General features: G+C 41.8%; 1 protein-coding gene across 1 annotated transcript in view; it reads right to left on the bottom strand.

Annotated features, from left to right (window-relative positions):
* ippk (inositol 1,3,4,5,6-pentakisphosphate 2-kinase) overlaps positions 1–23,940 on the bottom strand; it is an 89,895-nt gene that overhangs the window by 17,231 nt on the left and 48,724 nt on the right. The window contains exons 6-9 of the mRNA XM_048547706.2: positions 19,336–19,425; positions 18,240–18,298; positions 10,087–10,159; positions 8,085–8,364 (exon numbers count right to left, since the gene is read on the bottom strand). Of these exons, the coding sequence (XP_048403663.1) occupies positions 8,085–8,364; positions 10,087–10,159; positions 18,240–18,298; positions 19,336–19,425 (502 nt within the window). The remainder of the gene's footprint in view (positions 1–8,084; positions 8,365–10,086; positions 10,160–18,239; positions 18,299–19,335; positions 19,426–23,940) is intronic.

Genomic DNA, 23,940 nt, shown 5'->3' with positions numbered 1-23,940 from the left:
TGACATATTTACTCCTTGCATATCAGAACTGTCTTCATTTACAGGGACAAGATCTACATACATTTAGAAGCAAACAGACTTATTAGCAATAGAAAGTGTGAAGCTGGATGAACACAGCAGGCCAAGCAGCATCTCAAGAGCACAAAAGCTGACATTTCGGGCCTACACCCTTCATCAGAGAGGGGGATGGGGTGAGGGTTCTGGAATAAATAGGGAGACGGGGGAGGCGGACCCAAGATGGAGAGAAAAAAGATGATAGGTGGAGAGGAGAGTATAGGTGGGGAGATAGGGAGGGGATACGTCAGTCCAGGTAAGACAGACAGGTCAAGGCGGTGGGATGAGGTTAGTAGGTGGGAAATGGAGGTGTGGCTTGGGGTGGGAGGAAGGGATGGCTGAGAGGAAGAACAGGTTAGGGAGACAGAGAGAGGCTGGGCTGGTTTTGGGATGCAGTGGGGGGAGTGGGGGGGGGGGGGGGAAGAGCTGGGCTGGTGTGTGATGCAATGGGCGGGGGAGGGGACGAACTGGGCTGGTTTTGGGATGCGGTGGGGGAAGGGGAGATTTTGAAACTGGTGAAGTCCACATTGATACCATTGGGCTGATAGCATGGTTTGGTGTAGGGAAGGTCATGCCTCACTAACTTAATTCAGTTTTTTGATGATGTGATAATGGATGGAAAAGCGGTTGCTGTTGTCTGCATGGACTTCAGTAAAGCCTTTAAACAAAAGGTCCCTCGTGGCAGACCAGTACAAACTGTGAAGTCACATGATATCAAGGGTGAGCTAGCAAGATGGATGTACAAATGGCTTGGTCATAAAAAGGACAGAGGGTAGCAATGGAAGGATGCTGATTTCCACCTGAAACTGACCTTGCAAAATGCATCATCTCAGATTAAACTCCATCTGCCATTTTTCTGTCTATGCCTCCAACCTGTATCCCCGGATAATCCTCCTCACTATTTGCAACTCCAATCTTTCTATCATCTGCAAACATTCTAATTAGACCAGCCATGTTTTAGACCACTAGGAATCATGGTGGCCCACAAGCCCATAGCCACTCTACAACAAACATTCACAAGGACTAAAAGGCCCCATTCCCAAAGCATGCAGAACCAACATGATTTACAAAATACCATGCAACGACTGCCACAAACATGACATCAGACAGACAGGAAGGAAATTAGCCATCAGAATACATGAACATCAACTAGCAGTAAAACAACACCACAAACTTTCCTTAATATCAGTACACTCAGACAATGAAAGCCATCAGTTTAACTGGGACAACGTAACCATAGTAGGCCAAGTCAAACACAGATACGCACAGGAATTTCTAGAGGCATGGTTGTCAACTCGTTACGCAAATCAACAAACATATAGAATTGGACCCTATATACAAACTCATACAAATCAAAACCAGAAATGATGCCACTCACCACAACAGATCAGACCACAAATTCCAAGCAGAGTAGAACAACATCACTTTATCAGAGGCCTCACTGATGATGTCACCAAGCATGGTGATGAAACATCTGAATGAAAACAAGCCAGCTCAGCAAGCAAGTCCACAATCTGAGCTACAAATCTTTGCTAAAACTTTAAATCATTTATGTAAACCACGAACAGTAGGGATCCTAGGACTGATCATTGTGGAACATCACTAGTCACAACCCTCCACTCCAAAAAGGATCTACCGCTAACCTCTGTCTCCTATGACTAACCCAGTTCTGTATCCATCTTGCCAGCTCACCCAGATACCTTGCGACTTCACCTTTCATACCAGTCTGCCATGAGGGACATTGTCAAAGACTTTACTGAAGTTCATGTAGACAACAATTAACCACTTCTCACTCAATCGAGTTTTTTTGATGAGGTGACAAAAATGATTAAGTTTGTGAGACACTACCTTCCTCGCATATAACTATGCTATCACTAACAAGTTCCTTTGCTTCTAAAGGCATATGGATCTTGCCCAAGAATCTTTTCCAATAATTTCTCTACTACCATGGGGCTCACAGGCCTGTAATTTCCTGGCATTATCCTTGTTACCCTTCTTAAACAATGAGATGTGAGGCTGGATGAACACAGCAGGCCAAGCAGCATCTCAGGAGCACAAAAGCTGACGTTTCAAAATCTCCCCTTCCCCTACTGCATCCCTAAACCAGCCCAGTTCATCCCCTCCCCCCACTGCACCACACAACCAGCCCAGCTCTTCCCCCCCACCCACTGCATCCCAAAACCAGTTCAACCTGTCTCTGCCTCCCTAACCGGTTCTTCCTCTCACCCATCCCTTCCTCCCACCCCAAGCCGCACCCCCAGCTACCTACTACCTCATCCCACCTCCTTGACCTGTCCGTCTTCCCTGGACTGACCTATCCCCTCCCTACCTCCCCACCTACACCCTCTCCACCTATCTTCTTTACTCTCCATCTTCGGTCCGCCTCCCCCTCTCTCCCTATTTATTCCAGTTCCCTCCCCCCATCCCCCTCTCTGATGAAGGGTCTAGGCCCGAAACGTCAGCTTTTGTGCTCCTGAGATGCTGCTTGGCCTGCTGTGTTCATCCAGCCTCACATTTTATTATCTTGGAATCTCCAGCATCTGCAGTTCCCATTATCTCTTAAACAATGAGATGATTGATTGTCACGTGTAACGTTGCTCCCAAACCACACCCCTCCCTAAAATTAGGTTCAAGCACTCTCTAGCCCTAGTTATTCGATTCGCCAGGACACTAGTGAAGAAAAACCTTTCCAGATACAGAGTACCTTCTGAATGTAGCTCAACAGCAGCAGAGGCACAAACCCTCAACATTTAAATTGTATTTAGACATGCACTTGTGATGCCAAGACATACAAGGCTACAGACTAAATGCTGCAAAGTAGGATCAAAATAGTGAGACGATTGCTTTTGAATGGCATGGACTCAATGAGTTGAGGCGCTGTATTCTGTGCTTTAGTTCTGACTTTGTGACTAGTCCCAGCATGATCCAACTGAAACCCATCCCACCAGAACAGTTCCCTTTCACCCCAAAACATCACCAGTGCCCCACAAGCTGACTGTCATTCTGACACCAATCTTGCAACCACTCATTTAATTCCTCTACTTGATTTATCGTATGCCAGTTTGTCCATGGATCAGTTAGTAATCAAAGATCAACACCATGGAGGTTCTGCTTTCTCATTTAGCTCCTAACTGTTCAAAATCTTCCAAAGTCTCCTTCCTAGTCCTTCCATCATAGAATCTGTACAGTGTGGAAGCAGGCCATTCGGTCCATCAAGTCCACAGTAACCCTTCAGAGAACATTCCAACAAGACAGGTCTCCCTACTCTAACCCAATAACCCTGCATTTCCCATGGCCAATCCACCGAACATGCACATGCTTGGACGATGGGAGGAAATCAGAGCACGCGGAGGAAATCCACACAGACACTCCCAAGGCTGGACCTGAACCCAGGTCCGTGGCGCTGACAGGCATTCATGCTAACCACTGAGCCACCATGTTGCCAATGTCATTATAATCAAATTTCAAGAAAAAGAATATGCTTGTACAAAACAGGCAAGTTCAGAAGAAGACTGGACAGAATATAAAGGCAGCAAAGAATGAACAAAAAAATTAATATACACTGAAAGAACAGAATACACAGAAAAGGTATCCAGATGATGAGAACAGGTGGTTAGACTTTTCTTTAAAATATTCATTAAAGGAGCTAACAAATCAAGACTTAGTCCTTTGAAAAACAGAAGAATTGGTCACAAAAAATTAGGAAGTAGCAGATTACTTGACAAAGTATATTGTAGCCTTCATGAAAGAGAATGCATTAAATATTCCAGGAACATCAATAAAACAGGAAATGGAAAGGAGGGAAGATCTCAGGAAATGTACTGTTTATGCCACACCAAGCAAAGACCATCTTCAATACGACAGAATCACCCTATGACATTCAAGGGCATTACCATCACTGAATCCCTTGCAACCAGTACCTTGAGGGTTACCAATGAGTGAAACTGAACTGGACAAACCACAAAGTGTGGCCACAGGAACTAGTCCTGAAGAATCCTGTACAGAATAGCTCATCTCTTGACTCCCGAAAGACTGCCCACCATCTCCAAAGGTACAAGTTATGAATGCAATGGAATAATCTCCTGTTCAGTTCAAACTTAAGAATCTTGATACCATCCAGGACAAAGCAACCCATTTAACAGCCACTACATTCACCAACATTCACTCCCTCACCCACCAGAAGCAGCAAGAGTATAATCTACTAAATGCACTGCAGAAATTCAAAATATCCTTAGACAGCACCTTTCAAACCCAGAACTACTTCCACCTGGAAGGACAAGGGCAACAGACACACAGGAAAAGCATCACCTGCAAAATGCCGTCCAAGCACCTCAGCATGCCGACTTGGAAATATGTTGCTATCCTTTGTTATTGCTGAGTCAAACTCCTGAAACTCCTTCCCTAACATCATTGTGGGTCTACTTTCGTCAAATGGATAGAAAACAGCTCACTTTCCCAAGGTTAATTAAGGATGGACATGGAGTGCTGACCCAGCCAGTGATGCCCATTTCCCATGAATGAACAAAGTAAAAATAAAAATTTCACAATCACACAAGATGGGGCATTGAATAAATTGTTTTTAGGTCACATGCATTTGTCAGCCTGCAACTAACGGACTTGATACCAAGTTCTTTTAAAAAGTGGCTAATGAGACAGGTGGTGTGCTGGGTTTAAATTTTCCAAAGCTCCCTTGATTCGGCAATGGTCTCATTAGATTAAGAGATAATTATTTTGATGCCTTTATTCAAAACGGGAGGGACACAAAACAGGAAGCCACAGGCAAGTTTGCCAGGAAATATTAGAAGTTGTTATTAAAGAAGTTCAAGCAGGGCACTTGGGAACATTTATGATAATCAGACAAAGTTAACATGGTTTTCTGAAGGGGAAGTTATGTTTGAGCAATCTATTGCAGTTTTTTGTGATGTTATCACATGCTGTAAATAGCAGATAGATCATCTTCTGACTCCCTAAAGCCTGTCCACCATCTAAAAGGCACAAGTCAGGACTATGATGGTAGCTTTTCTCTTCAGCTCAAACACTCAAGAATCTTAACACAATCCAGGACAAAGCAGCTGTTTAATGTGCACTACATAACAAACATTCACTCCCTCTACCACCAATGCTCAGAAGCAGCAATGTGTACCATCTACATGATGCACAGCAGAAATTCACTAAAGATCCTTATACAGCATCCTACAAACCCACAACCACTTGCATCTGGGAGGACAAGGCCAGCATACACATAGGAGCACTACTTGCAAGATATCCAGAGGCATTTGATAAGACGCTACATCAAAAGATACTATACTGGTAGCAGCATTTTGACATGAGTAGATGACTGCCTGGCTATTAGGAATTGGAGAGGATGTGGAAACAGGCATTTTGTAGATTGGAAAGATAAAATGAGTGATATGCTACAGGGATCAATGTTGTTACCTCAGCTGATTACAATTTACAGACTTGGATGAAGGAACAGGTGATATGACAGCCAAATTTGTTGATTACACAAAGATAGACAGAAAATAAGTTGCAAAGGAGGTACAAGAAGGTTACAAGAGATACTGGTTAACTAAGAGGAAACGGATGTGGGAAAATGTGAAAATGTCTATTTGGCAGGAAAAATGAATGAAAAAGCATATTATCTACAGTTTACGTATCGTCGAGATCTGAAATGCAGCGCAATCTGGGTGTCCTCACGTATGAGGACACAGCAAGTAGTTAGGAAACAAAAATAGAAATTGCTGAGAAAAACTCAACAGGTCTGGCAGCACCTGTGGAGAAAAATCCAAGTTAAAGTTTCAGATCAAGTGACCCTTCCTCAGAACCCATTATTAGGAAAGCTATGTTAATCAATTATACTGTGGGGAACCAAGTACATAAGTAGGAAGATTATGCTTCAATCGTACAGGGTACCTGCGTGGCCTCACTGACAGTATCATGCACAGTGTCAGAGACTCAGATAGCAAGAACTGCAGATGCTGGAATCAGAGTCAGAGTCAATGCAGCATGGAGCTGGAGGAACATAGCGGTATAGGCAGCAGAGAAGCAGAAAAGTTGATGTTATGGGCCTACACTCTTCATCGAGGTTCTGTTCTGATCCTGAAGGGTCTAGGCCCGAAACATCAACTCTTCTGCCTCTCTGATGCTGCCTGACTTGCTGTGGTCTTCCAGCTCCACGCTGTATTGACAACATTGGTCACTTTATTTAAGACGTTACACATGTGTTAGATGCAATTCAATGAGGGTTTTCTAAACTTTATCTGGAAATGTGCATAATTTCTTACCAGCAAAGTTTGAAAAGGCTAGGCTTGTATCTACAGCAGGTTAAATGACTAAGTGATGGACATTTTTGAGTCCAATAAATAAGGAGGGAGGGGGAGGCAGATCGAAGATGGATAGAGGAGAAGAGCGTATAGATGGGGAGGTGGGGAGGGGATAGGTCAAGGAGGCGGGATGAGGTTGGTAGGTGGGAAATGGAGGTGCGGCTTGAGGTGGGAGGAGGAACACGTTAGGCAGGTGGGGACGAGCTGGGCTGGTTTTGTGATGCAGTGGGGGGAGGGGAAGATTTTGAAGCTTGTGAAGTCCACACTGATACCATTGGGCTGCAGGGTTCCCAAGCGGAACATGAGTTGCTGTTCCTGCATCAATGTGGCACTGCAGGAGGCCCATGATGGGCATGTCGTCTCAGGAATGGGAGGGGGAGTTAAAATGGTTCTCCCTCCCTATTTATTTCAGAACTCGCTCCCCATCCCCCTCTCTGATGAAGGGTCTAGACCCAAAACGTCAGCTTTTGTGCTCTGAGATGCCGCTTGGCCTGCTGTGTTCATCCAGCTTCACACTTTTGTTATCAGGCTGTTGTTCAACAGGTTTGTGGGACAGCTCGCCCAATTACAACTCAGATGTCAGTCAGGACTCAAGCACCAACTAGGGGTAGGGTGATTTTGGTGATATCAAAGAACTAGAATAAAATATGCCGAGATGCACAAGGGTACACGTCCTTCAACATGAACTTACGGCACTTAGGGGCTGAAAGCTTTCTTCCCACAGTTTAGTAACTCAGTAGCATTTGCTGTTCCTATTGTACTTGAACGTGAACATTTTCAAAGCCAGAGCTCAAATTCAATGTGAGAGATTCAAGGAGAAGCAGAATGACACAAATCATGCTGGTCAAAGTCTGAATATTACTTGAATCAGCTGGTAGTGTCCTGCAGAATAAAATCAGGGGTGACTTTCTTAGTTAACCTATATATAGAAATTTAATAAGTGGACAATGATTTCACCATGGTGAGAATGAAAAGTTAATCCAACTGACCGGTTTTGATATATTTCCTTCAAAACATTAAATATGTTATATAGTGTACGAATAATATTTTATGAAAAGACAAAGCTCTGTCAATACATAAAGGCCATTTTGGCACCAAGAGCACAACCTGCACTTGACTTCCAATTGATTAAAAATACAGCTTCTAACAATGCTGCTAACTGAACACATCAGTTTTCACACACATAGCCAAAGATGGATCAATCGGCTACTAAAATCAACTACAGTATTATTTACTGTTCAGGGAAATTTTGCAACTGACTACCAGGATGCAGGGTTATATTTTCAAATAGGATTTGGGTCCGAGAGATCACTACGCAGTTCAAGAACAAACACGTGTCTCAGTTTTGCAACACTGTATCTCAGGCTCAATGCTTATGCCATTGACTAATAATGCAAACATTTGAAACTAAACATAGCTGTTGCTGGCAAATATGAACAAAAGTTTAAGTCTTTGCAAGGCAAGAAACAAAATCATTTCTTCAAGTAATGAAGCAAATTCAACACTTGAGGGAAGCATCCTTGCTTATGAAACGGAAGTGGAGATATGCCAGGATTAAAAACTTAAAGCGGCTACTTTCCTTCAGTCCCCTGCTGCTTAGGCTAAACTTGTAAGAAAGACATCACAGTCACACTGGGATTTTATCAAATATACATACTATACCCACAGATAAATATTGGTGTAAAGAGCTGCCAAAAATACACTTACCATTTCTTAAAATTTCCTTGCAAAACTGGCTTGCTTCACAGTGGCTTCTTTCCCCCGATGGGACTGTTCTCTTCACATCACCAGTCTTGCAATTGTTTATATTGCTCACTAAAGCCATTGTTATCACATGAATCAGTTCACTGATAACAGTTCTTGTGCATTGTGGTCCACTAACCACACCATTAGCAGGGAAAAAGTAAGTCTTCAAATGATTAGCTAGTTCATTCAGGTCCATTAAGCAGTCCTGGTCATCCTTACAGCCAAATATTAATTCTCCATTCTTCATGTGTTAAAGTAATGGAAGAGGGTTTGAGGTGGGAGGTTGGGGAGGGAAGGGGTGGACAAGAAAGGAAGAGAGAAAGAAATGAATTACCTTGCAGACATTATACAAGATTTTTTTAAAAAAAATTTTATTTAACCTATTTTTCTAATCAAACTGTTCAGAGATGTTACTACACACCTCGGGGTAAGTGGAACCAGAACCTGGGCTTAGTTCAGGGATAGGGACATGACCACTGCACCACAAGAGCCTTAAGTGGTAATATCTGCAGTGGTTAATGTATCGACAGCTGCCAAAATAATGCTAAATAATCAATTTCCAGAACATCACATTTGACATGTTAAGTTTCACTTCCTCTAGGTGAGCAATTGCATCTTACATGCAATGCATGCTTCAGTGTACAAGGCATCATGTTTTTCAAGTTACAGCCAATGAAATTTGAATCACACAATATTGAAAACAAGTTTCTCCAAGAGGGGAATATATTGCTTAAAAGTTCGGCAAAAAATGTGCACTAATATTTACTTCAGTGAAATGTGAACTTATTCAGCAGCCAAATTTGAAACAAAATTGTTTCATTTTCAATGAACCATATTGGTCAAAGCCATAGTTTTTACATTGCAAGGAAGTACAACCAAATAAACAGATTATGCAATTGTTTGACAAGCAGTGAAGAGACGCCTTAATTGCAAACAGCAGTTTGCACTACATAATATAGTGCTTAGAGTCATAGAGGCCTATAGCACAGATAAATGCCCTTCAAACCTGCTGAGTATGTATTGGTCAAAAACAACCACTTAACTATTCCAGTGCGTGGCCCATAGCCTTATATTTAAAATGGTACAATTTTATAATTTCCCTGAAACGAAAATAAAAAGGCTATTTCTACTGATTCAAGAAATTTAACAATGAGTTCCAAGTTTTGCCATAGTGAATTTAAGGGAAAAACAGATCATACATAACATACTCAATTAAGGAAGCAGGTATTATGCTCAAATGAAGGAAACATCTTAGGAATGCTTCTCAAGATCAAATGCTCTGAAGTGAATGACAAAATTGAATAAATGAAGGGGAAAATACTTAATACAAATAGCCTGGGCCATTTCAGTCTAAGCATATTACTGACAACACAAGTCATCCCAATTATTGCCAAACAACCTCAACCAGTGAAAATGAACTAAAAGAAGGGAGTCCAAATCATTCAGATTTTAATTATTGTTGGACACTTAAGTTTTTCTTTAGAAACGTTGCCTTTTTAAATCCCATCCTCTTCTAGATTTTGCTTACTGCATCCGATTAAGGAGACTGACACTTTCGTGTTCAAACTCACACTGTTCTCAAGCCCAAGAATTATTAAAAAAGGCACAGCTGCTCATGTAGGTTCCAGGTAACCCAAAAGTGGGCACTGCACCAATTTAAAAATGTGGAACAACTGCAATACAAAACTCACTGAATCTAATAGGACAAAAGGCAAATTTAAATGACCAGCAGATGACTTAAGTTAGAGATAATGGGAACTGCAGATGCTGGAGAATCCCAAGATAATAAAATGTGAGGCTGGATGAACACAGCAGGCCAAGCAGCATCTCAGGAGCACAAAAGCTGACGTTTCGGGCCTAGACCCTTCAGAGATGACTTAAGTTAGCTGCTGACAGTAAATTTTGCTCCATTCAAGTTATATAGTTATCAGTTTTCAGTGGCATTAAGCAAAACTGTAATTACCTTAAATATTTTTAGGTTGTTTTGAGGCTCCTGTAACAAACTTTTCAAGGCAATGTACATACGTTGTTTATTCCTGTAAAACACACATACACTTTAGAAAGTGGATTCCTGCATTTTTCCAGACTTGTTTTTGGGTCTGATAAAAAAGCAAAACAAGATGTGAATGCAAAATCCCAAAGTACATTATAAAACTAAGCAAGCCACCTAAAAACAAACATTAGGCCAGATGTCCACAAGGTCAAAAGACAAAAAAAACTTAAAAGATAAAAGTCTTAAAAGGAGGAAAATGAGTCGCAAAAGCAGACAAACATAAGGAGGCAATGACTGAGCTTGAGGCTTGGGCTTTGAAAGCATAATGGGGCAATTATGATTGGAAATGTACACGATACCAGAATTCCAGAAGCACAGATACCCTGGTGGGCTCTGGGACTGGAGGCATTACAGAAATAAAGAGGTCCAAGGTCAACGAATATAAGGGCCTAGCCAAGGGAACACTGGAAGACTCGTTTATAGAAGTAAAGACAGCAGGCTTCATCTGCAAATGAGCTGAAACAGAGGAAAAGTCAAGGAATGTCGCAGAGGTATGAGCAGGTAGTCTTAGTAGTGACACAAATAAGGTTAGAAACTCCCTTCAGGATCAAATCAAGGTTACCAACAGACTGACAATCTTAAATTGATGCTGACAAGAGATGGATTTTGTAATTAGGGAGTAAAGTTTGGAGTAGGGACCAAAAGCAAGGACTTCAGTTTTCCCAATATTTAATTGAGAAATATCTGCTCATCCATACTGAACGTCAGATAAGTAGTGACGTACAGCTTGGTGTTGCTAGCAAATAGATGAAATAAAACTAACTTTGGACAGGTCGCCAAGAGACAGCACATACATAAGAAACACAATGGGCCATGAATAGATCCATGGGGGAAGCCAGATATATTGGTGCAGGAGTAGGATCCATATCCATTGCAGCTAAATCCAAGGCTATAATTTGAAGGCAGGAATGCAAACAAGTGAACAATCCCACACCACTAAATAACAGTGGAGAATAGTTGGAGGAGGAAAGTTGGTTCAGCCTTGTCAAATGCCACAAACAGGTTGCAAAGGACTGGAAGTTTACCTTTGTCAGTCACATAGAAAACAAACCCATTTAAAGTGTCAGAATTACAGGAAAGGTTGTCACACTGTCACTTAGATTATCAGTTATGATCAACACCTTGAATGAAATGACCCACTGGATTTATTTACAGTGTTTACAAAACTTAGCATGTTGAAAATCACTTCAATAGCATTAATCTTGCAATCCCTGATGTGGAAAGACCGTATTTTACTCCTGTCTTTTTAATAGTGCACTAAAATAGAAAAAGGTCCATTTTAAAAATCATGGATTGCAGAAGGGACTTCAAGCAGTACGCAAGATTGTTTGTAGATAGCCCAGTAACAGGGCACGTGTGTAGACTGAAATTTGGCCAGCAGGAGCAGCCCATTAGTTGGTGTGATTATGACATGTTGTGGGTGCCGAAGCTCATAACTTTGATTGAAAAGTGATGGGTGTGAACAACAGAAGAAAATCCTCTGGAAGCGTTTTGTGTGTGTGTGTGTGTGTGTGTGTGTGTGTGTGTGTGTGTGTGTGTGTGTGTGTGTGTGTGTGTGTGTGTGTGTGTGTGTGGTGCTTTCAAATCGATAAAACATGAAGCTAAAGAAAGTTGCTGCAAGCTGCTGCTTTGGACAAATAAGTCAAAGGCTTTATCATTTGTGAACCTGTCTCTGTGCCTGCTGTGAAGTGAATGAATCCAAAAGAAAAAGCTCAGATCAACCAAGGATTTGGGAAGCAAAAAGGAAACCTGCTATCAAATGAGAGTGAGGGAGAGTACATGAATAGAGTTTAAAAGTGCTGCATTTCATACAGGAAACATCTCGTGCTGACACAGGCTCCAGTAGGGGGGAAAACTAAGAGCTGTAATTCACAGCTAAGTAAAAATATTTATTTTTACAGGTCCTAACAAATTTTGGAGGAAAATAAGATGCAGAGGTATTCTTCATGTCACTTGAGAAAACAGCAATGCAGATGAATTAGGCAAAAGACGACTGGTCATGCAATAGATAAATTTAATGTTTCATTGTCAAAGGACACATTATTATGCTCTACTGAAATAGTTAAGTATGACTTAGTGGCTGATGCATATTGGCAGAAGTTTCAGAATTTAAGGAAACAGAATTGAAGGCAAACCTGCATTGAATTTCAAAGGGTTAAACAAAGTAATTGCTGGATACAAGCACGAGGAGCTGAAAACGCAGGTAGAGCTATTCAAGACATTATTCTCTTCAAGGAATTTAAAAATTCACCATCTTCCACAATAAGAACCCATGCTGAGTACAAGCATTGCAACTGGTAGACAGGCATCAATAACGACTGATGATTATGAGCTGATCCCATAAAGCCAATCCTTTTCCATCATAAATATGAAAGGGATGGAAGATAATAAAGTTAAAGGAAAGCAGATAGAGGTTAATGAATGGATAGCTTCCATTCAATAATGAAAGTATTGACAGCAGAGAAAAAAAATCAAAAACTGAGCTGTTCCTTTTGTAACAAGTTGGGACACATTCATTCAGAATGCTAGAAGTTGGAAGGAAAACCCAAAAGAAAACACAAAAAGAAAATGCCACAGATCAAACTGCGGCTTTAACAGCAACTAAAAGACTGGAGGTAAACAGTGCAGAAATACATAGGGTCGAATGGATTATGAAAGGGCTTTCCGCTAAAGGGAAAAATAACACCTTTTTCTTCAAAGGAACCATCCAAGCTCGTAACTAATATTAAAGGGGACAGAGGAACAATTCTCACATTTTTGTTGGAGAAATATTTAATTTTCCCTCTAGGGAATTGAATGTAAAGGAGCTGGTACTGGATGATTTGAAAGGTTGAGAGGTAGGTAAGTCCTCAGGACCCAATGAGGTCTACTTCAAAATATCAAGGGAGGAAATTGCTTGGGCCTTGTATAAAACCTCTGAATACGCTTTAGTCACAGAGGTCCCAGAGGACTGGAGATTAGTCAATGTTGTTCCTTTGTTTAGAGGCAGCAAGGATAATCCGTGAAGGACAGTGAATCTCTCAAAAAGTGTTAGCAAAATTACAGGAAAAGATTCTTAGGGACAAGATTTATTCATGTTTGGAAAAATAGAGACTTATTTGCAACGAACATGGCTCTGTGTGGGGGAGGTCATGCATCACAAATTTGATTGAATTTTCTGAGCAAGTGACACAAGATGATTGATGATGGCAGAACAGTGGAGGAGTTATCCACATGGACTTCAGCAAGGCTTCCGACAAGGTCGTTCATGGCAGGCTGACACAGAAAATAAAAAGTCACATGGGATCTGTGATAACCCAGTAAGATAGATACATAATTGTGTTGGTCACAGAAGACAAACAGTAGTGGTGGAACAGAGGTTTTCTGACTGGAGATGTGTGTCCAGAGGTGTTTGCAGGGAATCAGTGTTGGGACCCCTGTTGCTTATAACATATGTAAATAATTTAGAATGATGTGAAGGAAGGTAGTCCGACTAGTAGGTTTGTGGATGACTCAAAAGGTCAAGGGATCTGTGGATAAAGAAGAGGATTGCCAGAGCAGGTGGGAAGGTATAGACATGCTGGAGACTCGGGCAATGAAATGGCAGATGAGAGTTTAAATCAGACAAGGTGATGCATTTTGGAAGGTCTAATTCAGGAGGAAAGTATGCAGTAAATGGCAGAATCATGAGATGCATTTACACAGAGGGATCTAGATGTACAAGTCCAGTTCCCTGCAAGTGTCAACACAACTTACATGCTTGCCCTCATCAGTCAAGCATACAGCAGGGGTGGGGAGCCTTTTACATTGGAAAACCACATTTTATTTAGCTGAGAATTTAACATGTTCTATGAACTGTCATATTTTTGTTGACATACTTACTCATTTTAATTAAAGCCTGCTATTATGAGGACTTGAAACAAAACAAAAATTCAGCAAAGACATTTGTTTGTTTGGGAAAGTTGACAACAGAACTAATAAGTGAAAAAAACTTAGACAACAAACCACAATGATTTTTTTTTTGGTGACTGTTTATTGTGAGATGGAATCAAATATCCTAATTCTAATATCATTGGCCATAGCTTTAATTGGTTCACCAGGCAAAAATTCATCATCCGAGATCTCAAGCACATTTTAATTTGTGTCACATGTGAAAATGTTGATTTACCACAACAGTAGGTTGTGCCAAAACAATTCGCATTTGACAAGCATGTTAACATAGGTGGGGATATTCAACAGCATTTTACCATATATTCAGTGGGATCCTTCTTAGCATCAAATAGAAAATTCAGAATATTATCTTCTGAGAGCTCAATCAATTCCATCTGTAAATCATCAGGTGCTTTGGAGATATCAACCAGGTGTGATTGAAAAGTTAATTTCAGTGGGAGATCAAGTTCCTCAAAATCTGCAAACCTTTCATTGTATTCTTCAATGAGGGAGTCTACAACAACTGTGCATTCTTTCACATCACACTTCCTTAATTGATTTGCTTGTATCCTGTTCATTAATTACCTTTGCCCATCCAGGGAAGTGTTCAGTCAAACGTTCCAATCACATAAGGAAAGTTTTGAAAAAAGGCCTGCTTTTTCAAAATGCTTGGATTTTTAGCCATGTATCATATACAGATTTAGTTTTACCTTAAAAATTCAGATCATTTTGCTTTGATATTATATCATATACAAAATGCAGCATTTCTGCAGAAATCCCCTTGACAATTCACATTGTTCATTCAGTTCCTCAAAAAATCTTGATTTGTTTTGCCACCCTCCCAAGGTAAAAGTTTCACAAGGACTTGTCCTTATGACAACCGGCACACTTTAGAATGCTTTGGCAGATCCACACAAGGTTTTATTCTCAAGCTGAAGCACGTTGCAAAATTGGCAACAGAGTGATGCATTTGCTCAAATGTAGTTTACAACACCTATAAAGATTAATGTGTCACTTAAAACTGTAGATTTGGCACAGAGATTCTGTTAATGCAAATAAAAGGAAATCAAAGTATCTGGGACTGGCAATTCGTTTTGTAGTAACGCCACAAATCGTTAAATGTTTTCATCTCATGGAAGTACACTGTCTGTGCATACACTTACTAAATTATGTAAATTCAGTTTTGCTTCACAACATTTTTCTTTGAAGGTAGTGAAAATCTCAATTCCACGTGTTCTGGCTGTAAGGGTACCCAAAGCCAGGAACACCGTGTGGCAACGAAAATCCAGAGTTATAAACATAAATTTTAAAAAAACACCTGCACCGAGTCAGTAATGTCAGTGGATTCATTCAAGGCAATTGAATAATAAGTGTCTTTGCTTTGGAATATTGTATGAAGTTGTTCTGTTACATTGAGGGATAATTCATGTTGCCAAAGAGATACAGCTCTTCTTGAAAGAGGTAGTTGTTTGTACTTATTAGCCTTACCTGAATCTAAACATCCTACAACTTGAACAACGCTTTATGACTTCCACATCACGAAGCGGCTTACCTCTTCTACTAAGTATATATGCTACTTTGAGAGTCACTTCAGTGATGTCAGTCTCTTGTCCTGACATTAAAATACTTGTTGCTGCTACTGCTTTTGATCTTTCATTTTCTTAAGTGCAGACTTTTGGGGTTCTCCTTCCACTTTTACATATTTGTGGTCCTTATGAGTTGTATAGTGCTGATGTACATTCTATTTCTTCACTGTTGCAATTATGGCATCGCAGAGCAAACGCATCATTTTATCTTTCACAGCAACTACATAAAACTGCAATTCCAATTCTTCATTGAATATTCTGTTATCTTCCTTTAATGTTCTTTGCTTAGTTTTGACATAACTGAATTACCAGTAAAAATTTTAAAAATGGTACACAGATTTAAAAAGATTGACTCGCTATTTGTAGACAAACAGGCAGAGGGCCACAGGTTTCCCCACCCCTAACAAAGTACAAAAAATGGAAAACTTGTACCCAGCTGTATAGAATTTTAGTAAGGCCACATTTGGAATAGTGTACAGTTCTGGTCGCCACACTACCAGAAGGATGTGGAGGCTTTACACAGGGTAGAGAAAAGATTAACAAGTATATCGCCTAGCCTGGAGGATATTAGTTATGAGAAGAAATTGGAAAACCTTAGTTTGTTTTCACTTGAAAGTCAGAAACTGAAGGCCGATCTGATAGAGGTTTACAAAATTACAAGGGGTGTGGACAGTTGGAGTCTTTTTCCCAGGGTAGAAATATCAGTCAATCGCGAGGGGACAGAGATTTAGGGTAAAAGGGGGAAAAGATTAAGTTTAAAGGAGATGTGAAAAGCAGGTGCACAGAAGATGCTAAGCACCTGGAATACCCTGCTAAAGGAGGTGGTAGACACAGACACAGGAATAAAGTTTAAGAGGCACCTTGACAGAAACATACATAGACAGGAATAGCAAACATGTGGAGGCAAAACAAATTGGAGTTTAGAAATGCGGTGTGTGTCAGCATAACCTGGTGGGCCAGAGGGCCTGAACCTGTGCTATACTGTTCTTTGAAAGCAATTATGTTGATAAGCAGGATAGGTGGAGGGTATAGCCTGGTTCCATTGTACAAAGTTCAAACAAAGTGTGACTCACTGTTTGGACGAATGATAGTCTGGGCAGTAAAGAAATTACCTTTGAATGGAGTTACTTTACTTATGGGAATGATTTGGTCTAGTGAAAGTTATAGATCTACTTGGAATCACAAAATCCAAGTGAGGCTGAAGAGGCAATAGTTGAGACCACAAGCATTAGGTATTTTTCATTACGCATAGTGACCACAGCCATGACAAAACAAAGTCCATCACCATAGGTCACTCTAATACCGTTAGGGTAGCTGAAACTCTATTTAAAGAATAAGAATAATTCAAAAGAAGTGCTTTGTAGGTCTATATTAATTGAGGCACAGGAAAGAGATTCAGAGCTAAATAAGTTGGCACAGACAGCTCACACTGAAGCTGAAGGAGTTCCAGAGTGCTATTATATTAAAATTAGAGTACAGATGAGGAAGCAGAGAAATCCTCACAGATATACAAACAACAAATGGATCACCATTCTTCCTGCAACCTTTTCACCTCTACCCAGTCAAGTCTCCTAAGAATCTTTATGTTTCAATAAGGTTGCCTTGCATTCTTCTTTATTCCACCAACAGACACAATATTCTCAACCTCTTCTCAGACAGTCCACCAACACCTGCTATCAGCCTACAGAACTTTCTAAAGACTGCCTCCAATGCTGGTAGATCTTTCATTCCAACTGCAATCCAATTCATGCTTCACATTGTTCCAGCAAAACCTCCTTACTTTCATATTCCATTTCCTTTGAAATAAAGGCCAATGTTATTTGCCTTCCTTATTATGTGCTGTGTTTGTTCAGCAGTCCCAAATCCCTCTGTTCTGTAGCTTCCTGCAATCTCTCTCCATTTAATAATACTGAAGGTGAAACTCAAGTTTGCTGGCCAGTTTGAATAACCAGCTTGATATATTTACTAACTGCAAAAGATACACTGTCAAAAGTACTTTGTATCACCTATTTTTTAGTTATCATGGTCATGCTGATTGACCAAAGTATCTCAAGCAATAAATAAAAAATTCTTTACTCCCCATCTAATCAGTTCATTCGAATGTCATAGATAAACAAGCTGCACCTAATAACCCAACAACAAATGTTTCCAAGGTCTTAGTGAATTGTGTGTGGCACTTAGGACAACAAAACTATATGCTCTGCTCCTCAAAGAAAAACAGCAGGAAGTCAATCAGGTCCTCATGGTTAATGAGCTGCGGCACTCATTTACATATTTCTTGTCTTTAATTACTCCTGGAGGAAAATAAACTCAAAGGCATTGTATTTATATAGGTGAAATAGAAACCATGTGAATAGCAACACAACATTCAGGGGTCCTTTAAGAGATTTCATGAAAATTTCTGAGAACATTAAGATTTTTGTGGTTTACAACTAAGTTAATGTCCAATTCTTAAATAACATTCTAGTGCTGTCAATTTTACCACAGTTTAATGCATTATTTTTCCATAAAGATACAGGAAAATGTCATCAAGGTTTAAAGCATTTGCTATTGAAACTTGTACCTCACCCTGAGAAAAGATCAAGGGGACAGTATTTGCTTATCCTCTTCCATTTTCCATTAGCCACCTATTACAAAAGAAACATCCGCTGGTTAGATCAAACATCTCAAGTCAGCTAGTAGCTGTGAATCTGTTCCTTAAATGACAAGCCCGAATTATACAATTTTAAAGTTGCAGAAAAAATACATGACAAACGTAAGCATTTTCATCCATCTGTTAGAGAAGTGGATGATGGGGCCACCAGCCACTGCAGGGAGAGGAGGTTGTATCAGAGTGGACTGAGGAACGGTTATGATCAATCGAAATGAAATAAAGTTAAAACTGAAATGGGCAAAACATTTTGAATTAATTGTCCCTATTTTACTATATTTTAAAAGCAAATTCACTGGTATTACAAAAAATTAGTAGCTTATTTAATATAAACAGCTACCCCAAACAAAAAGAAATTTGCTGCAGACACAAGTTGCAAATAAAAAAATCCCTCTGGGCGCATTACTAGAGTTCAAAACAATTTTGTAAAAAAATCTTGCAATAATTTTGTAAGTTTATTTGGGATGACTCGCTTCAATTCAGGGACTGTGCCAAGTCCAGTATGTATTGCTGCCTAGAAATAAGTTTTTGATTCCTTCTGAAATGCATTAAAATCTAGTGAACATGTTGGTTTCTAAAAACACTCGTTCTGTAGTTCACATATCCAAGCCATAACCTGATAAAACTATTTTAATCACTGCTTGAAAGCAAACCAATAATTTCAGCAATGATTTCTAGCCTGTGTTTCTGTGCTAAGCCTGAACTTCATTTATGATCATCCAAACTTGTGATAAAGGGTCTATTCTCAACATCATTAAGCAGAAACACTAAATTTTTACAAAGCAACAATTCTGATACAGGAATGAGCTTTCGTAGTGAACTCACATTTACAAAATGAAACTACATATTACTACTTGGCTTTGCAAATGACAAGTGCATGCAAAGTAAGTGAATACAACACTGTTCATAAAGCTTGGTGGTTGCAAGAAGCTCTAAAGGATTTTTAAATTATTTTTCAAGGCATCACATTTTTTTAAATGGAAACAAGGACCTGTAGATGACTGAATTCAGTACCTTCAGATGTTGGTGCATGCAATAGCGACACACACGACGCTTGATGTCCTTGGTAATATGAGTGGAGAAAGGGATAAATCCACATTTAGGCTGTAAGTAAATAAAAAGGGCAGATTATTTTACTGACAGTTATTTTAAAAAACTAGGTTTTTACCTGTATATATAAACTCCATTGTGAAGTTTTGTGAAACGTCAAAAAAAGGTCAGAGATGCTTTCACTAATACTTCTGTCAACATCCCAAAATCTTGGGAGCTGAAAGGCAACTAAGTAGTTAGTCTTTTATTTGTGAAAGTGAAACTTATGTTTATAAAACATCTGTACTGTGGCTGCCTAAGAAGAGTGGAACAGATAGCAAAAACAGTAATCAGAGTATAATAATGGTTAAAAAGTCAAAGTTCAAGACTCTTTATCTGAATGCACACAGCATTGGTTAACAAGACTGATGAATCGACAGAACAAAGAAATAAATGAAACGAATATTATTTTATTTCAGGCTACATGGTGACCAAGACTGAGAGCTCATCATTTAAGAGTATTAGATTTCCCAGAAGAATATGCAAAAAGGGAAAGGTGGTGAGTATGCAAAAAGGGAAAGGTGGTGAGGCTGCTTGGCTAACAGAGGATATATTAGTGCTCTGGAGCTTAGTGATAGAGATATAACAGATCATGACGCGGAATCAGTTTGGAAATAAGGAATGGTAGGGCAAAGAAGTCACGTGCAGGCATTGTCCACAGGTCCAGAGGGGTTTCCTCACTGTAGTACAATCAAGAAATGATGAAACACCTTTTCTGCATATAATGTGACATTTTCCCAGGCAGCATCAATTCTGAGGAAGGGTCACCGGACCTGAAACATTAACTCTGTTTTCTCCTTCACAGTTGCTGCCAGACCTGCTGAGCTTTTCCAGCAACTTTGGTTTTATTCAAGAAATAATGGAGATATACAAGGAGGACACTTAAATAAACATTGGGGATTTCAGCCTGCATTTGATTGGACAAATCAGATTGGCAAGGGTGATATGGAAGATGAATTTCTAGAGCACATGAAGAATTGCTTCTTACAGCAGTATATTGAAAAGCCTATGTGGGAACAGGCTATTTTAGATCTTATCATGTATGTTGAGATAGGATTAACAAGAACTCATTATTAAGGATCCTCTGGGGTAGTGACCACAACATATGTAGAATTTCAAGATCAGCTTGAAAGCGACAAATTTAGGTCTCAAACCAGTGCCTTCAACTTAATCAAAGGCAAGGAAAAAAGCAAGGGGCTCACCTTTGTCCCCCTACAACCACACATCAACGAATACCAGTCACGGTCGGACATAGAGCAGTTTTTCCGCCGTCTTCGCCTCCATGCCTACTTCTTCAACCGGGAACCTAACCCTCCTTCCACTGACCCCTTCACCCGCTTCCAACACAAGTCCTCCTCCTGGACACCACCCCCAGGCCTCCTACCCTCCCTCGACCTCTTCATTTCCAACTGCCGTCGAGACATCAACCGCCTCAAACTCTCCACCCCTCTCACCCACTCCAACCTCTCCCCCGCAGAACGGGCAGCCCTCCGCTCCAACCCCAACCTCACCATCAAACCCGCAGACAAGGGTGGCGCAGTGGTAGTATGGCGCACTGACCTCTACATCGCCGAGGCCAGACGCCAACTCTCCGACACCACCTCCTACCGCCTCCTCGATCATGACCCCACACCCGAGCACCAAACCATCATCTCCAACACCATTCACGACCTCATCACCTCAGGGGACCTCCCACCCACAGCCTCCAACCTCATTGTTCCCCAACCCCGCACGGCCTGTTTCTATCTCCTTCCCAAAATCCACAAACCTGCCTGCCCTGGTCGACCCATCGTCTCAGCCTGCTCCTGCCCCACCGAACTCATCTCCACCTATCTGGACTCCATTTTCTCCCCTTTGGTCCAGGAACTCCCCACCTACGTCCGTGACACCACCCACGCCCTCCACCTCCTCCAGGACTTCCAATTCCCTGGCCCCCAACACCTCATATTCACCATGGACGTCCAGTCCCTGTACACCTGCATTCCGCATGGAGATGGCCTCAAGGCCCTCCGCTTCTTCCTGTCCCGCAGGCCCGACCAGTCCCCCTCCACCGACACTCGCATCCGCCTAGCTGAACTCGTCCTCACACTCAACAACTTCTCTTTTGACTCCTCCCACTTCCTACAGACTAAGGGGGTGGCCATGGGCACCCGCATGGGCCCCAGCTATGCCTGCCTCTTTGTAGGTTACGTGGAACAGTCCCTCTTCCGCACCTACACAGGCCCCAAACCCCACCTCTTCCTCCGGTACATTGATGACTGTATCGGCGCCGCCTCTTGCTCCCCAGAGGAGCTCGAACAGTTCATCCACTTCACCAACACCTTCCACCCCAACCTTCAGTTCACCTGGGCCATCTCCAGCACATCCCTCACCTTCCTGGACCTCTCAGTCTCCATCTCAGGCAACCAGCTTGTAACTGATGTCCATTTCAAGCCCACCGACTCCCACAGCTACCTAGAATACACCTCCTCCCACCCACCCTCCTGCAAAAATTCCATCCCCTATTCCCAATTCCTCCGCCTCCGCCGCATCTGCTCCCACGACAAGACATTCCACTCCCGCACATCCCAGATGTCCAAGTTCTTCAAGGACCGCAACTTTCCCCCCACGGTGATCGAGAACGCCCTTGACCGCGTCTCCCGCATTTCCCGCGACACATCCCTCACACCCCGCCCCCGCCACAACCGCCCCAAGAGGATCCCCCTCGTTCTCACACACCACCCTACCAACCTCCGGATACAACGCATTATCCTCCGACACTTCCACCATTTACAATCCGACCCCACCACCCAAGACATTTTTCCATCCCCTCCCCTGTCTGCTTTCCGAGGAGAGACCACTCTCTCCGTGACTCCCTTGTTCGCTCCACACTGCCCTCCAACCCCACCACACCCGGCACCTTCCCCTGCAACCGCAGGAAATGCTACACTTGTCCCCACACCTCCTCCCTCACCCCCATCCCAGGCCCCAAGATGACATTCCACATCAAGCAGAGGTTCACCTGCACATCTACCAATGTGGTATACTGCATCCACTGTACCCGGTGCGGCTTCCTCTACATTGGGGAAACCAAGCGGAGGCTTGGGGACCGCTTTGCAGAACACCTCCGCTCAGTTCGCAAAAAACAACTGCACCTCCCAGTCGCAAACCATTTCCACTCCCCCTCCCATTCTCTTGATGACATGTCCATCATGGGCCTCCTGCACTGCCACAATGATGCCACCCGAAGGTTGCAGGAACAGCAACTCATATTCCGCCTGGGAACCCGGCAGCCATATGGTATCAATGTGGACTTCACCAGTTTCAAAATCTCCCCTTCCCCTACTGCATCCCTCAACCCGCCCAGTTCGTCCCCTCCCCCCACTGCACCACACAACCAGCCCAGCTCTTCCCCCCCACCCACTGCATCCCAAAACCAGTCCAACCTGTCTCTGCCTCCCTAACCGGTTCTTCCTCTCACCCATCCCTTCCTCCCACCCCAAGCCGCACCCCCCGCTACCTACTAACCTCATCCCACCTCCTTGACCTGTCCGTCTTCCCTGGACTGACCTATCCCCTCCCTACCTCCCCACCTACACTCTCTCCACCTATCTTCTTTACTCTCCATCTTCGGTCCGCCTCCCCCTCTCTCCCTATTTATTCTAGTTCCCTCCCCCCATCCCCCTCTCTGATGAAGGGTCTAGGCCCGAAACGTCAACTTTTGTGCTCCTGAGATGCTGCTTGGCCTGCTGTGTTCGTCCAGCCTCACATTTTATTATCAAGCAAGAAAAAAAAAGCTGTCTAAAGCCCAGTGGGAAAATAGAATAAATGCAAAAGAGAGAGTGGATCAGCAGTATCAGACATCTAAGCCAAAATTTCCTAACACTCAACAAAAGCTTATTCCAGTCACAACGAGGGCTTGAAGAGTACAATGAACTACCTGTGGCTAACATCAGGTAGTTAAGGAGAGTATCCATTCAAAAACAGAAGACAGCCAAAAAGGACAAAGTTCACCAGTAGGCCTGAGGATTAAAAATACTTTACAAAATCAGGAATGGATGTCTAAAAATCTCAGAGAAAAAAATTAATTGAAAGCACTATAAAAACAAACAGCGAGAGCTTCTATGGGGAACTGAGTCATGGAACAAGGAAGTGGTAGATAATTTAAATAAATATTTCACACTAGTGTTCCAAATGAAAAACACTATAAACATCCAAAAATTTAACAGATAAGCACGATGCTAACAAGAGGAATGATCCTGTAACAGTCTTTATCACAAGTGACAAAAGTATTTGACAAACCAATGGGACTAAATGCAGACAGGTGGCCACAATCTGACAGTCTGCATCCTCGGGTTTTAAAAATGGGAGCTGCCCAAATAGTGAAGGCGATGGTCAAAAAAATTCTAGCACTCAATGGAGTCCAGAAGGTTTCCAATGGATTGGAAACTATTAATGTGACGTCCCTGTTCAAGAAGGGAGACAAACAGTGGGAAATGATAGGCCAGTTAACCTAACATCTGTTATTGAAAGGAAAATACAATGCATTAA

Source organism: Stegostoma tigrinum, chromosome 11 (assembly GCF_030684315.1).
Source record: "Stegostoma tigrinum isolate sSteTig4 chromosome 11, sSteTig4.hap1, whole genome shotgun sequence".
In the NCBI taxonomy this organism is placed as follows: domain Eukaryota; kingdom Metazoa; phylum Chordata; class Chondrichthyes; order Orectolobiformes; family Stegostomatidae; genus Stegostoma; species Stegostoma tigrinum.
This window is presented reverse-complemented; position numbering and strand designations above follow the sequence as displayed.